Source organism: Netta rufina, assembly GCF_964035555.1.
Source record: "Netta rufina genome assembly, chromosome: 4".
NCBI classification, from domain to species: Eukaryota; Metazoa; Chordata; class Aves; order Anseriformes; family Anatidae; genus Netta; species Netta rufina.
The window spans coordinates 45,253,759-45,266,858 of record NC_140127.1 but is presented as its reverse complement, the minus strand read 5'-3'; the positions used below and the strand labels follow the sequence as shown (position 1 = coordinate 45,266,858).

The 13,100-nt window shown below is 45.9% G+C and overlaps 1 protein-coding gene across 1 annotated transcript in view; it reads right to left on the bottom strand.

Moving 5' to 3' along the window:
• The window catches only part of ARHGAP24 (Rho GTPase activating protein 24), a 168,801-nt gene that overhangs the window by 140,231 nt on the left and 15,470 nt on the right, over nt 1-13,100 (bottom strand). The window contains exon 2 of the mRNA XM_084285504.1: nt 7,724-7,923. Coding sequence (XP_084141630.1) covers nt 7,724-7,903 — 180 coding nt within the window. The 5' untranslated portion in view covers nt 7,904-7,923. The remainder of the gene's footprint in view (nt 1-7,723; nt 7,924-13,100) is intronic.

Sequence of the window (13,100 nt, the reverse complement as noted above, 5' to 3'; positions counted from 1 at the left end):
GAGGTCTCTTCCAACCTAGAAAATTCTGTGATTCTGTGATTCTCTCCCCCGTCCCAGAGAGGGAGGGAGGAGGGTGAGCGACCGGCTGTGTGGTGCCTAGCTGCCAGCCGGGTTAAACCACAACACACACGCAGAATTTCTTTGAATAGGGATGTTTAACTACAGCCTGCGTGAGATAACACAACACAAATTAAACTTTAGCACGCCTTGAACACTGGTTTAACAGCACGTGCTGCGTTGGAAGCTGACTGTACCAGCTCCTAGTTAGGAGTTGACCAAATGTCCTGCAGCCTGATCGGGCAGGCTTTGCAGCACAGCTTGCAGGATTTTACACCAAGCTGCACACTCCATCAAAGAGACAGGGGCAGTACAGTGAATGTCGGGGAGACACAGATGCACTGGCCACCAAGAACCTACATTAAGCTGCTGGCTACTCAATGACTTATTAGAGTGCCTATTTTTCCAGTCTAGCAGCAGCTGCTGGCTGATTGTAATTATACCCAGTTTACACAACACATGGTAGCGTACTCGAGAGCTTCAGCTCTGTACACACACATGGGCAGTGGTGCTAACATCCTCCACCGACACCATGAGGGTTTGTGCTTTGTTCTATTGTAAAAATATTTACCAAAAGACTCACTTCCAGTTTGGATTGAACAAAGACAGAGAAGGTTGGAAACACAGACGTTCTCCCCAAAAAGGCTCTGGGAGAGGAGCTGGGGCTGCAGTGCCTGCCATGTAGGCTCTCACGTGGGATCAGCTGCTCATTATTCTGCGCAGGAAGGACAAAGGCTGCACCTGAGACATCCACGGAAACCAAGGGAGGAGGGAGAGCTGCAAGCCCTGTGCAATGAGGTATGCAGGGAGTCGAAGGGATGGCTGCGGGAACAGGCTGTGGTTTGCAGATGTCCCCACTACAGGGACAGACATTAACGCAGCAGCTGCATGCCAAGCCAATGAAGTAAGACTGAACACTCCTTGCACTGCACTAAATCCTACAAACCATCTCCAAGGGAAAAGTGAATTTCTAGCAGCACCAGTCAGGGGCAAACCACTGAGCAAGAATTGTCTGAACCTGGCACACAACCCGTGACTCTGTGCAGCCTTCAGTGGCACTCCTGTAGTTCATTTGGGACTTCATACTAGACAAGACACCTTTTTTGTTCCACAGGGACAGAACAAAACCAAGAGTTATTGAAAACTCAGGCCCACATTTTTGGTCTGAAAGAAGCAGAAGAGGGGATTAAAGCTGGAATCTGATCACCTCGCAGCTGAGCACCTCAGTGAATGAGTTCGTGGATATTCACCTCAGGCTCAGGACAGAAATTCAATCCTGTGAATTTGAGAAACCTTTCCCAAACAACAGAGTGATGGCATCAGAAACACCACGGTTTCAAAATACTTTGCCTTATCACCCTGAACTCTTTAGTACAAAATTCCCATGGGTATCTACTGACAAAACGTATTATACCTTTAATAACCCTGACTGAGACCACTGTGGTGAAAAAAGTGTATCTACAAGTAAATCCCTGAAACCTGCAGCACCAGCCAACCGATAAGCTTCAAGACACAGCATTAGAAGCGGCAGAACTTTCTGCTGAACGTGCAGGTTAAGACCTATCCCTCCACAACCACCTCTTTATTCCCGAAACTTCACTGCCCGAGCTGCACAAGCCCACTTACGTTCATGCGCTTGTGAAGCCATTCCCAGAAAACTCATTAAAAAAAAGGCCCCAAGCAGTTTTGGGGCTTTCACTTCACTTTCAGCATCAACCAGCCACCACGGCCATTTGCTGTGTGAAGGGGACCAGTCCTTGGATTGCTTCACTTGCTGCCGCGCCAGGTTTTACCTGGTTTTCTCAGGCAGAAAACAAGCCGAGAACAGGAGATCCTGCAACTCACATCCCACAGGATACAGCCCTCCTCGTCTATTCTGAAACTCATTTAGTCAGAGGGTTAACAAGTTGATTTAAAACTTGAGGCCTTATGTTCAGTGAATGAAGACCAAGAATGATGAGAAAGGAAAAAAATGCACTTGCCCTAAGTAGAAAGACATGTCTCATAGAGGCTTCTCTTCCTTCCACTAAGTGTTTCAAGAAAAATCACGGCATCAGGGACATGGAGCTAACCCAAAACATGTGCCAAGTTTGCACGATGTGTGCAAAGCTGAAAAGAGCAGTACCTTTCTGCAGTGAGCGAAGTCAAAAGCCATGCAGGGAAAGGAAATAAGGGCAAGTTCATGCTCTGGCTGAAAGAACAACAACAGGAGAGCAAGAGCAACCAGGCTGCGGCTGCATGGAGCTCGGCCCCATGCTCTGCTGAGACCTGCAGTGCTCACAGCCCCAGAAGAAGCACTCAGCCAGCAGCGAGTATGCAAGTCTGCAAGCCACTTAAAACAAGACCCTTTCAAACATCCAAAAAATGGGGTCGCTATTTGCTCTTGGTATTTTAGACAAAATTCAGCAGGCCCAGCTGGCAGCCTTTGATCAGGAACACCCTGGAGCATGTTACTGTTAGAAATGTTGTTGGCAGCTGACTGTATTTGCAGTAAACCAGGGCATTTGGCTCTGTTAAAATCTTCATCCAGCATCCAACACGGTGTCCTTCCATTCCACTCCATCCATGGGAACAGGTTCAAGTGTATTTTACAGTTCTGTTGTGTTTTTTGTTTCTTTCTTTTTCAGGTTTTTTTTTTCAGTTTTCCTTTGTTGAGGGGGACAGAGGAGAAAGGTGGGGAATTTTCTTTTTTTTAAACAGTTGTGAATTCATCACCCTCCCAAATCAGTATTCAGTACTAGAAAGCTGTTCTGGCGAACCCCTTCATAATCAGGGAGCATCACCGGTCATCTCAGGAAAATCCCATATAATTTAGTTCTGCACATTGAGTTTCTGGTGGAATTGCCAAGAAGCGTGCTTGCTCTGTTGAAACCCCAGGTTTCTTGTGACATCTGCATGACTGCTTGATTAATTTTTCCTTCACAGTTGGCAAGAGGTCTTTGAGCAAGACCCAAGCAGTGAGGCTCTCAGAGGGTGGGTGCTGCACATCCTCCTCCCCTGCACGCGAGCGAGGAGCCGCTCTCGCCACCCAAGCAACCTGCGGAGCAGCTGCTGTGCTGTATTTACATGCAAGCTGGTTCCTGTGGATATCCAAAGACGAGGACCAAGGCAAATCAAACTCTCATTGTCCTTACCAGAAATCCTCCAGGTAACGGGGACAGACAGCCATTTCTCATGATGCGGTTCTAACATGCACGTACAATTAAGTTTTCCTACCTGCCCTGCATTATTATCCATTCCTTTTTAACTCATAAAAAGGCACCATGTTCCATTTTTCATCACATCCAGTACTCGTACTGAGAGGCTTCCCCTACTGACAGGCTCCATTTCCATTTTGATAATTATCACACTAGTCTCTATTTAACGCATTCATTCCAAGCTTTGTTTTATATTAAAAAGATAACAAAATTTTGTCACTTGTATCCTATTAATCCCAATAAATGGAATTGGCTGCCCGTGGTGGTTCTTTTTGCTCCACACAAACGGGATTAAATGAAGCACGCATATTTTGCCAGAAATGAGTACTTTAAAATATTCTGTTTGTACATCAGAGACAGTCTTCCCCTTACAGACAGACGGTGGTTACCTGTGCTTAAGATTCCAGCAGACAGTTATTCAGTTTCCAAAGACACTCAAATCCCAATTTTAAGGTTTACACCTTAGCATTCCTATCTACTGTTCCTTGCCAGGGTCTGGCTAAGATCCTGCGAGCAAATGAATGCTGTTACACATTACTTAAGCCAAAACCTAGAGGATAAAAATGCACACCAGGAAGTTCAGGATGGGTTATCAACTGAAAGAGCAGATCAACCTCAACTTTTAGGCACACACCAAAAGTATTTCCTGAAGGCCAAAGTTCATAGTTCTTTGGGATCCCATTACACACCTCAAATTCAATTCCGTAAAACCACATAGGCCACAGCTGTATGATGGCAACTGAACAGGTGCCTAAAACAGTTGAGAGTGGGTGAACTTGCCTGTTCTGGTTCATTTACAGCCCCACATCAGCGCTGCTCCATTCAGACAGGTTACCTGGCTTTGATCCCCAAACCTCATGTCCTCAGCACGTAACACAAGGGCTGTGTGACAGCAGAGCTGCCCCACAGCCATCGAACCTGCAAGTTCCCTCCTGCCGCTTACCCAACTACCCAAGTTAAGCCTGGGCAGAGGGGAAAGCAAGACAGACATTTTCATCAGCTGCCAATAAACAACAGCTGTACTGTGAAAGAGGGGCTGCTAAATGCTGATTTGCTCAGCTGCCCATATTTCGAGCTGGATAGGTGACCTTCAGATCCAGCTTAATGCTGGCTTCCTAAAGCAGAATGGGCTGTCAGGAGTACAGTGACTAGCAGAGGCAGCAGAGGACCAACAACACAATACCCTGAACCACCTCCAAGAGGGAAAACACTACGCAGAATCATCAGAAGTCAGATTTCTTCATATGTTATAGGCTTGCTCACTTCTTCACTTTGTCTTCTGGAAGTACCTAGATCAATTTGCTATCCCTGCCTGCATCTCCGCTAAATGGAGTTGCCATCCTTGCCAGATCCCCTGAGACACTGCAAGGATATCAGAGCACGAGACGGCTGCTGTTCTTACTGATAAATGATAAAATATTACAAGGGTAAGATTGTGTTTGATGATAATAAGGAATCAATGAAAATTCACTGACCTTGACTAGAAGAATAACAGGCATGTATTGCTTCTTTTCCCTCTGCTCTCCTTCAGTAGCTCTGTGCCCCTGCAGGCAGCTGACACACATTGGCAGAGACCTTTCCCCACTGACAGCTAATGACTCAAATGTAATAGTCTGATACCAAGGAGACATACACATATATTCACTACAGCATGCTGTAGCTGCTTATATTTCTAACAGCAAATGAGCATGCTTCACAAAGTGGAAACCATTTAGTTATAGTGTCGACATAACCAGATATTATTTATTTTCTTTACTCCCATCATACAGCGTGGAGTAACTGCCTGAAGTACCAAGGAAAATTAAACTAATATTCACATTTTAAAGAAAATGTACAGCATTGGAGAGGCTTTCAGGGTGGAGTGTAGCTGAACTACCTAAATGTTCCCTAGGCTTCTGACCTTAGATGCTATCACACAGGGGGAACCTGGTGTGCTGGCTCTAAGGAACAGGATGGAGCGCAGGGCAGAGTGGAGACACCACAGCTGGGCTCTGCGACCAGGTAGGGACTTGATTGTTCTTGTGCACACCAAGACCGATAAGCTGTACATTTGCTACCCTGAGCCAACAGCCTGCCATATTTTTGACAAAATGCTGTACTCTAGTGAACTTTTGCTCATCATAATACCGTTCACATCTCCTTAACTTCCACACATACAAACGTCGTGGTGTAATTTTTGGTGTGGACTGGACAGAACCCAAGCCCAAAATGTAAAGCAGACTGGTTCTCAGGCATTCACTGAATTCACACCACAAACTGGAACCTGCATTTCCCAAATTCGCATCAGAGCTATGCAGATAAACTCAGTGGCTTGCCCTGTCCACTCCTCCCCACGTTCTTCCATCTTCTATAAATGCACACACGAAATAGAGCATTCCCCAGGACCAGGAATCATACGTCTTTGCCTGCTTCCAGGCACAACCAAAAAAAAAAAAAAAGCAAAATACAAACTACAATCTGACTTTGGGGGAAAAAAAAAATCACCTTTTGAATGTCTTCCATCCCATTAATCCCATTACCATCTAAATGTGTGGCTGTACTGTATGCAGACTGTGCAGTCCAGTAGTGAAGAAACAGGTATTTGTCCTAAACACAGATGCCACAGTACGCTGCCAATAAAATAATGGCAAAATGCTGCTCTCCATCTCCTAATGACCTCCTCACGCACTGGAAATTCATGCTGTCAGTTGACTTCTTGGCTTTAGTTCTCCACTGCAAGAACACCAGGGTTCCTACAAGGTCACATCAATTTTCTTGTCAAAGTGAATGCAGCAGATCCTTACACGTAGTTAATGGGAAAAACACCCTTCTGTACCTGGCATCCAACCTGGGACATATTTCAGCGACACACATGTACCATTTGACTGACCCACATTTGGGTTGGCGTTCATTCATCTTCCAAGCCTAGCAGAATATTTTAAATTATGCTGCTGGTAGCACTTGTTTTTTCTTTAAACCTTCTCATCTGTATATGTCTTTATAAACTACTTGAGATTAAAGTGGAAGACTCAAGCAAACTATTAGCTATTTAATCAACTGCTACCAAACTTATCAAAGCAATCCAAAGACCGGAATAACCACCTCCATTTCACAAAAGGAAGCAGCAAGGTTAATAGCATCTTCTGAGGTCATCCTGCTGGTCAATGGCAGAGAGATGGAAACAATTTGGGGTTCCTAGTGCTGTACGGTGCTCCGTGCTTTTTGACACCTCTCAGTAAGTGACAAAATCCTCAAACACATCTGAACATATTGCCAAATGTCAAAAAGAAGAGCTGTATTTCCTGAATTCCAGCCTCTGGCTCATAATCGTTTTTATTTTGATGTCTGCTTTTCAAACTCTTCATTACCAAAATAACTATAGTGAACGATACATTGATTCCCCAGAAATTATTACTTATTGGATATTCACGAACTGTTGATACTAATGTGTAAAGCATAAATTTGCCATGGGTTATTTAATCAACCTATACAGCCTGGCATATTTTTAAGGGTCAACAGCTACAGCTCTGAAAGCTGCTTGTACAAGAACCTTCTCTGGGAACAATTACCTGAAGACCGAATGGTTTTCTTAACACATGCACCTTAATGCAGACTGCAAAGCTTGATGAATTGTCACAGCCTGTGCCATGCAGGACACTGGCTTAGGCAGGTCTGACATCTCTGAACTCACCGCTAAATCCCCATAAACACATACCATCAAAAATTTAGTAGGCATCAGTAGTGTGCATGCGATTATGTGTTTGAGTATCTGCACAGATGTAATTCTCAGAGCATTTTCCAACATCACGAGATGATTAACAGCTAGGACTACCGTACTCCTGCAGGTGCTAGCACAAGGTCTCTCAGCTTATTATCACAGTGGCTCAGACCTGCCCTAGGCTGAGAGGCAAGAGTTATTTACTCTGTTCTTATGGCACTCTAGAGACAGACAGCCCTAAAGCATGCCTGTAAAAAAGCTAAATAAATAGCAAAGTAGATGAACATTAAGGAGCAGTAAATTACCGCCACAGAAGCAGGCAGCAGACACAAGTCTATTCCACGCTACAGATGGCAATGTATTCAGGCTGCACTCTTAGGGGATTTCCTATCCAGGAAGGCACAAAGCTGTGGTACTTCAAGATTTTAAACAGCAGAAAAATAAGCAGTACCTTCAAAATAGTGTATTCATCTGATTCAAGTGAGCGCATCAGACCGATTTTTACTACTTGAACTTCATTTGGACTATGCTCCCTTAAAAATGCTGCGATGGGAAAACTTGACCTGGAAAAGGAAGCTTTAGAAGCAAGTGTGGTTGGAGAACCATGTTAATTGCCAAGGCCTGATCCCATTCTGTGGTCACTGCAACAAAATCTCAAGTTGTATTGAGTCTGTGACAGAGATGGAGAGGTTTCTTGAAATGTGAGACAAATCTGCTCGTATGAACTTAGTTCTCTCCCTCACCTCCCATCCCATCTCCTCCTTTCACTTACCAACGGCTTGGTTTCATCTTCATCTTTGAAATAGTACAGCTGGTCCCCCTTGAGAACAAACCAGCGCGTGTGCCAGGTCTTGACGAAGCCTCCTTGCTTCCGCAGCCACCCACACTTAAAGGCGCTGTGCCGCCCGTGGCTCGGAGGGGGACTCTCCGCAGGGCCAGTGTGTTCGTCCATACTGGGCCTGGGCAACTCTCCTGATGAGAAAGGAAGGGGAAAAGGAAAAAGAATCAGATCGTGAGCCCAGCACAAAGCTGTTCCTTTCAACACAGCTGAGAAATGAACATGCCCCGACTACCAGAGAGTGCTAGCAAGGCATTGACCGTCTGACTGCTTACTCGCATACAAGCACCCATCAGCCATGTGAGCGCTGCTCACCTATAAGAGACAGCAGTAACAGCAAAATGAGTTGTTTAAAAGCAGGCAAGAGGCAAAAATTGCTTCAACTATAGCGTATGATATCTCCACAGGCAGAGGAAGACAGCAGCTATTTTTCACACTGAGTGCTGCTGAATTACAGGCACTGAGGAGGAATGAACGTCTTCATACCAAGGAAGGCAGGATGCTTCCCACTGCCAGACAACCCTTTTAATATTCCCTGACAGGCTTTAGCACACCAAATAATAAGGCTTCTGTTTTTATTTTATTTTTTAACTATTGTCACTGGTATTGTGGACAGTAAATACAAAAAACAGCTGCACATCCCATGCTATAACCAACCCCATGGCTGAAATTGGTGCGTCCAGCTATGCCTCTTTATAGCCATTTTGCCAATCATACAAAACGTTAGTGCATCAACTCAGGGTGTGAGATGTGTCCACAACAGCGCTGAAGGCTGGAATTGAACTGACAAATTTTCAAGTGGCTTTTTGACTTGTTAAAGCTATGCTTCTTACTTTATCTGGACAGTCACAGACATTCTAGACAGATATTTTACATACAGCCGTGTAGTCACATGCTAAATCTTGGTGTTCAAAAGGCTTTTCTTGATACCTTACCAAGTTTAGAGCTCAAAAAAATCAAGATTTTCTCGGTTGCACATTGTGATATTCTCAGTTGAAATACAAGCCCAACTGAGACCCAAGTGTGCCAAATTGCATATACTTAAACAGAATAAAATGCAACCAGAACCACAAAAGCGCCAGCATGCAAAATGAAGGGTGAAATTTCAGTGTCTGAGTGCCTGAAAGACGACCTCTTTCTTCTCCTGGACAACCACCAGCAGCCATCCTTGCCCAGCCAGGAACCTGCACAGCTGCTAGTGCCTGGCCAGGCTGGCTGCCTAAGGACATTTGTTGTTTCTACACATCCGGGTGGGAAAAGAACAAAATAAACCCAGCCCCTGTAAGCAGGAGATGTTTCTGACTAGGAACATCTAGACACAAGCTTTCTGTTGTGACTTTGGCAAAAGATACTGGCGCCTTTGCGCCCAGCACGCCTGCTGTGTTCCCTGATAGAAGCAAGGCTGTTACCAAACACACCAACAGGTACCAGCAGTGCAGAGGTTTGTTTTCAGCTTTTAAGGAACATGAGGAATGGGAATACACGTTCACTTGGTAGAACAGACAATCCCTTTGACAGTTAGCACCAGTTTGTGTCTGGATATTGCTACATCAATGTAAAATGGATAGCAGTTGTAAGAAAGCAAGAGGACATTCTCCAAATAACTGGAGAATGACAGGGGTTCAGCTGAAGTTATTTACAATAAGCAGTGACTGGATCATCTTCAATATATGACCTCAAGCACATGTGGCAGGTTTTCCAGACAGGCTCACACCCTGCCTCTGCTCATCACCCGTGTGCAGAGGAGGTGTGAGGAACCAGGACAGCCCTACCTGTCCTACACGAGGCCACCCTCTCTGACAGAACATGCACCTAACAAGTACTCGGCGTTTCTCCATCCCAGCAGAAATCTCTCCAGCACTGCTGGCTTTTTGGGGGGGGGGCAAAGCAGATAGGGGAAGCAGCTCCCCAGCTCATGTTCTCAGGAAGCCAACTGGCAAACATTTTAAGGAAAGCATTGCAGCCAGCAGGGAGGTTGTTACAGCTTAGAAAAGGACAAAATAATTTCCACGGGCGACCCCCTGCTCCTTGCAAGGCACCTGCAGAAAATCCCAAAATCCATTTTTTTGTTGTTGTTGTTTTCCATCACTCCTTTGCTTTCAGAGTCTGCCTACAACAAACCAGACTGAATCAGAAATTCCAGCAGCTGGCTCACTTTCACCAGTTGTTTTTACAGCTGCTTCAACACCAAGATCATAAAAACAAACTGCAGAAATATCAGGGTGCTGGCAGTGCCGCAGGGAACAGCGAGGTGCAAACAGCATGTAAATAACACACGAGCACGTGCAGAATTACATCAGCACGCTGCGAGTCCTCTCGCCCCTATGAGACCAGGCAGAAAGCCACTACGTTTTCAAGCACTAAAGGAGCGTATTCCTCAAACCCATCTTCTGAATGGGAAACACAACTCGTGCCTCCTGCCAGAGCTAGCTCCACTGACGTGGCCGGCCTCCAGCATCGGGAATGAGCAGAGCTGGACAAATCCTGCACGGTCCATTCACTCTGGGCTGGCTGCGGGCAAGATGTCCTGCTGTCGTATGGACACAGGGAAACACAGGACTGGGCAGCTCCTCCGAGTCCCAGCCCTTTGCCAGGAAATCCTCGGAGAAAGTTATTACAGCACGACAAATCCAGTCGCAACACAAGCCCCGGACTGCACCGAGATGTTTGGCACGGAAGCCCGCTCTTGCTGTGTGATTTTATTCCCCCTTGAGTTTCTCATGGCCCAGCTGGCACGCTTCCAGCATGCAAAGCTGCATCAGCTTTCACTTCCAGCAAGCCTTCTCCACCCCTCACGCACCGCAGCAGCTCCCTTGAAGCCCATGCTCAGCCTGGTCCGAACCGGGTCGCGGCACCAAGCTGCCCAAGCACCAGCCCAAACCCGCCCTCCTGCAGCCCGACACAAATAAAAGGGCGCCAGAGGATTTTTCAAATTTTTGAAAATCCCTTCGGAATGACCCTGGAAAAAAACACCTTCAAAAACCTTTTTCCTCAATGTATTCAGGATAGCCTTCTGCCCAAACTGGTGTGTAGGAAACCCAAGCGTGCCAGATGCTCGGTTTCGCTGGTAGAAAGCACAGCTGGGTAACCTGATGTCTTCCCGAGCATCCCCAGAACCTGTGAAGTCCCGCTACATAAAGCAAAGCAACTGCAGCACTTCTGTGACTACAGCATCATGTGGTCACACTGTATTTTGGGCGCCTGTCATAGGCTAAATTTTTGCTGTTTAAAGGCAAACAGAAATCTTCAGGTAGATGCTTTTTTGTCCCTACATTACAGTTGTGGCAGCAGGAGGCACAGCTAAGAGCCCCTGTCCATTAAAGACTCTTCGGACAGCTCCAAGTGATGCTTCAGTCTCACCACTTCCTAATCCAGCTGCCTACTTCTGAGTCAAGAAGGACCCCACCTGTAGAAGGCCAGGAAACTGGCTATGCACACATCACATCCTCAAGTTTTTCCTGGAGAAGCACACAGAACAAGAGACAAGATGGAGAAGAGCCTCTGGTAGCTGAAGGGTCAAGTGATGCAAGATGGACAAAGAAATGCAGAAGGGCTGGCAAGCCTCAAGTGGCAGTGCTGAGCAGCGAAAAGGTCAGGGAGTGAAGTCAAAGGCTGCATCTGGAACAGCAAAAAGCCACTCCAGCTCCCAGATGTCGCTCCCATCCAATGGGCTACGCTGCCCAGAGCAGCAGAAACTGGAAAACCCCAAATCCTGTTTACAACTTCATACTTCACATGGAGAAAGTGATCATGAGGACAGCTTAAAAACAACAATTCCCATATGTCACTGGTGAACACTTGAGCATTTACAGGACTAGCTTACAAAAGAATTGATCAAGAGTTGGGTCCAAGCATGATCTCAGCAAATCATTCCTCAAAGTATAAAAATAATTTCTGGCACTACTCCTCATTCTGAAAGACTGATGACCAAAAGCATCAAGTGAGGATGTCAGCAGCTCTCTGACAGTGACTAGGCTGCGTGCTCTTTTAGAAAAACCAACACAATGGGACTGTCCATGCTGTCCTCCTATTCTCAGCACAGCTCAGGTGTTAGGTGTTCCTTGCAGAATTGACCAAGAGAATTCAGATGTTATAAATTACATTCACTAAGTATGCAGGCAGGTGGGAAAAAAAAAATTTAGATTGTCAACAGCAGCAAAAGCCTTCAACCAAAGCTGCTGCAATTAACTGCTCCCTCTGTGTTTTTAACCCATGTGCTCCTTAAAAAAAAAAAAAAAAAAAAAAAAAAAAGGAAAAAAAACAGAGGATGAGTCAACATGGAACCCAATTCATGCAAGATAAGAACACATGAAGAAAGATGGGGGAGAGGAAAAAGTTCTTCTAAAACGAAGGAGCACACAGGTCCTGCAAAAAGGGTTTGTGGCTGGGGCTGTGCTTCTGTGGCTGCAGACCCAGTTGGACATTGCTCCCTGCATACCCGGGTTCAGAGCAGCAGCAATCTTCTCCTGGGGGCCTCTGTGGGAGCCACGCTGGTGGTGAAGAGGCAGGCATGTGCTGTATGCCAGTGGTGAGTCAGGCAGCTCCTTGGCTTGGTCTCAGGACTATAAATTCATGCAGGTCAGAACCAAAGGGTCAGGCTTGGCACGCTCGGGGGCACATCTCCTTCCATTCCTGCTCGTCTCCGAAGCGGAACAAACATTTGTGTCCCCTCTGCAGGCCAACCCCAGCAGGACCTCAATTTCCAATAGACTTCTGAGCAGAAATCAGTCCAGTTCTAGAGCTTTTCAGAAATGTTTTATGTAAAAGGTAATTGCCTCTGTCACTTGAAAACATGAACCATGCTGACAAGTTTCCATGCTACAAAACTGGAGACAATGCAGCCAACGTTTCTGAAAGCAGATGTGTGTCTTTCCACTGAGAGAGCCAACACAAAACAAGCTCCATTATTCTGTAGTTGCTATTTCCAACTTCTGCCCAGGAAAGCATTAATTCGTACTTACGGAATTCACTTTTCAGTTACTTTAAAACCAAGTTTGTATGAGGAATTAGAAAATTAGAATTGGAGTCTAAAATCCCTCCTATATATTGCAGAAAGCGGTTCTGAGTCTGTCGTACTGCCTCAGCTGTTTCAGCAGAAGATAAGTGACTCTACAATACTGCTAACTAAGCACTACTGCTTCACGGCCCTTTTCATTCAAGCTCCACGCTAATACTGTCTCCACCTTCCTCAGCCAGCCTCTGACTCCCACACCCTGGGCTCTCTAAGTCATTCTCGTGTAGGAACTGTCCAAATTCACATGGTTCTTGTCCTTTGTAAGGTCAACCTGTGCCGGGATGGCAGCATCTCCTC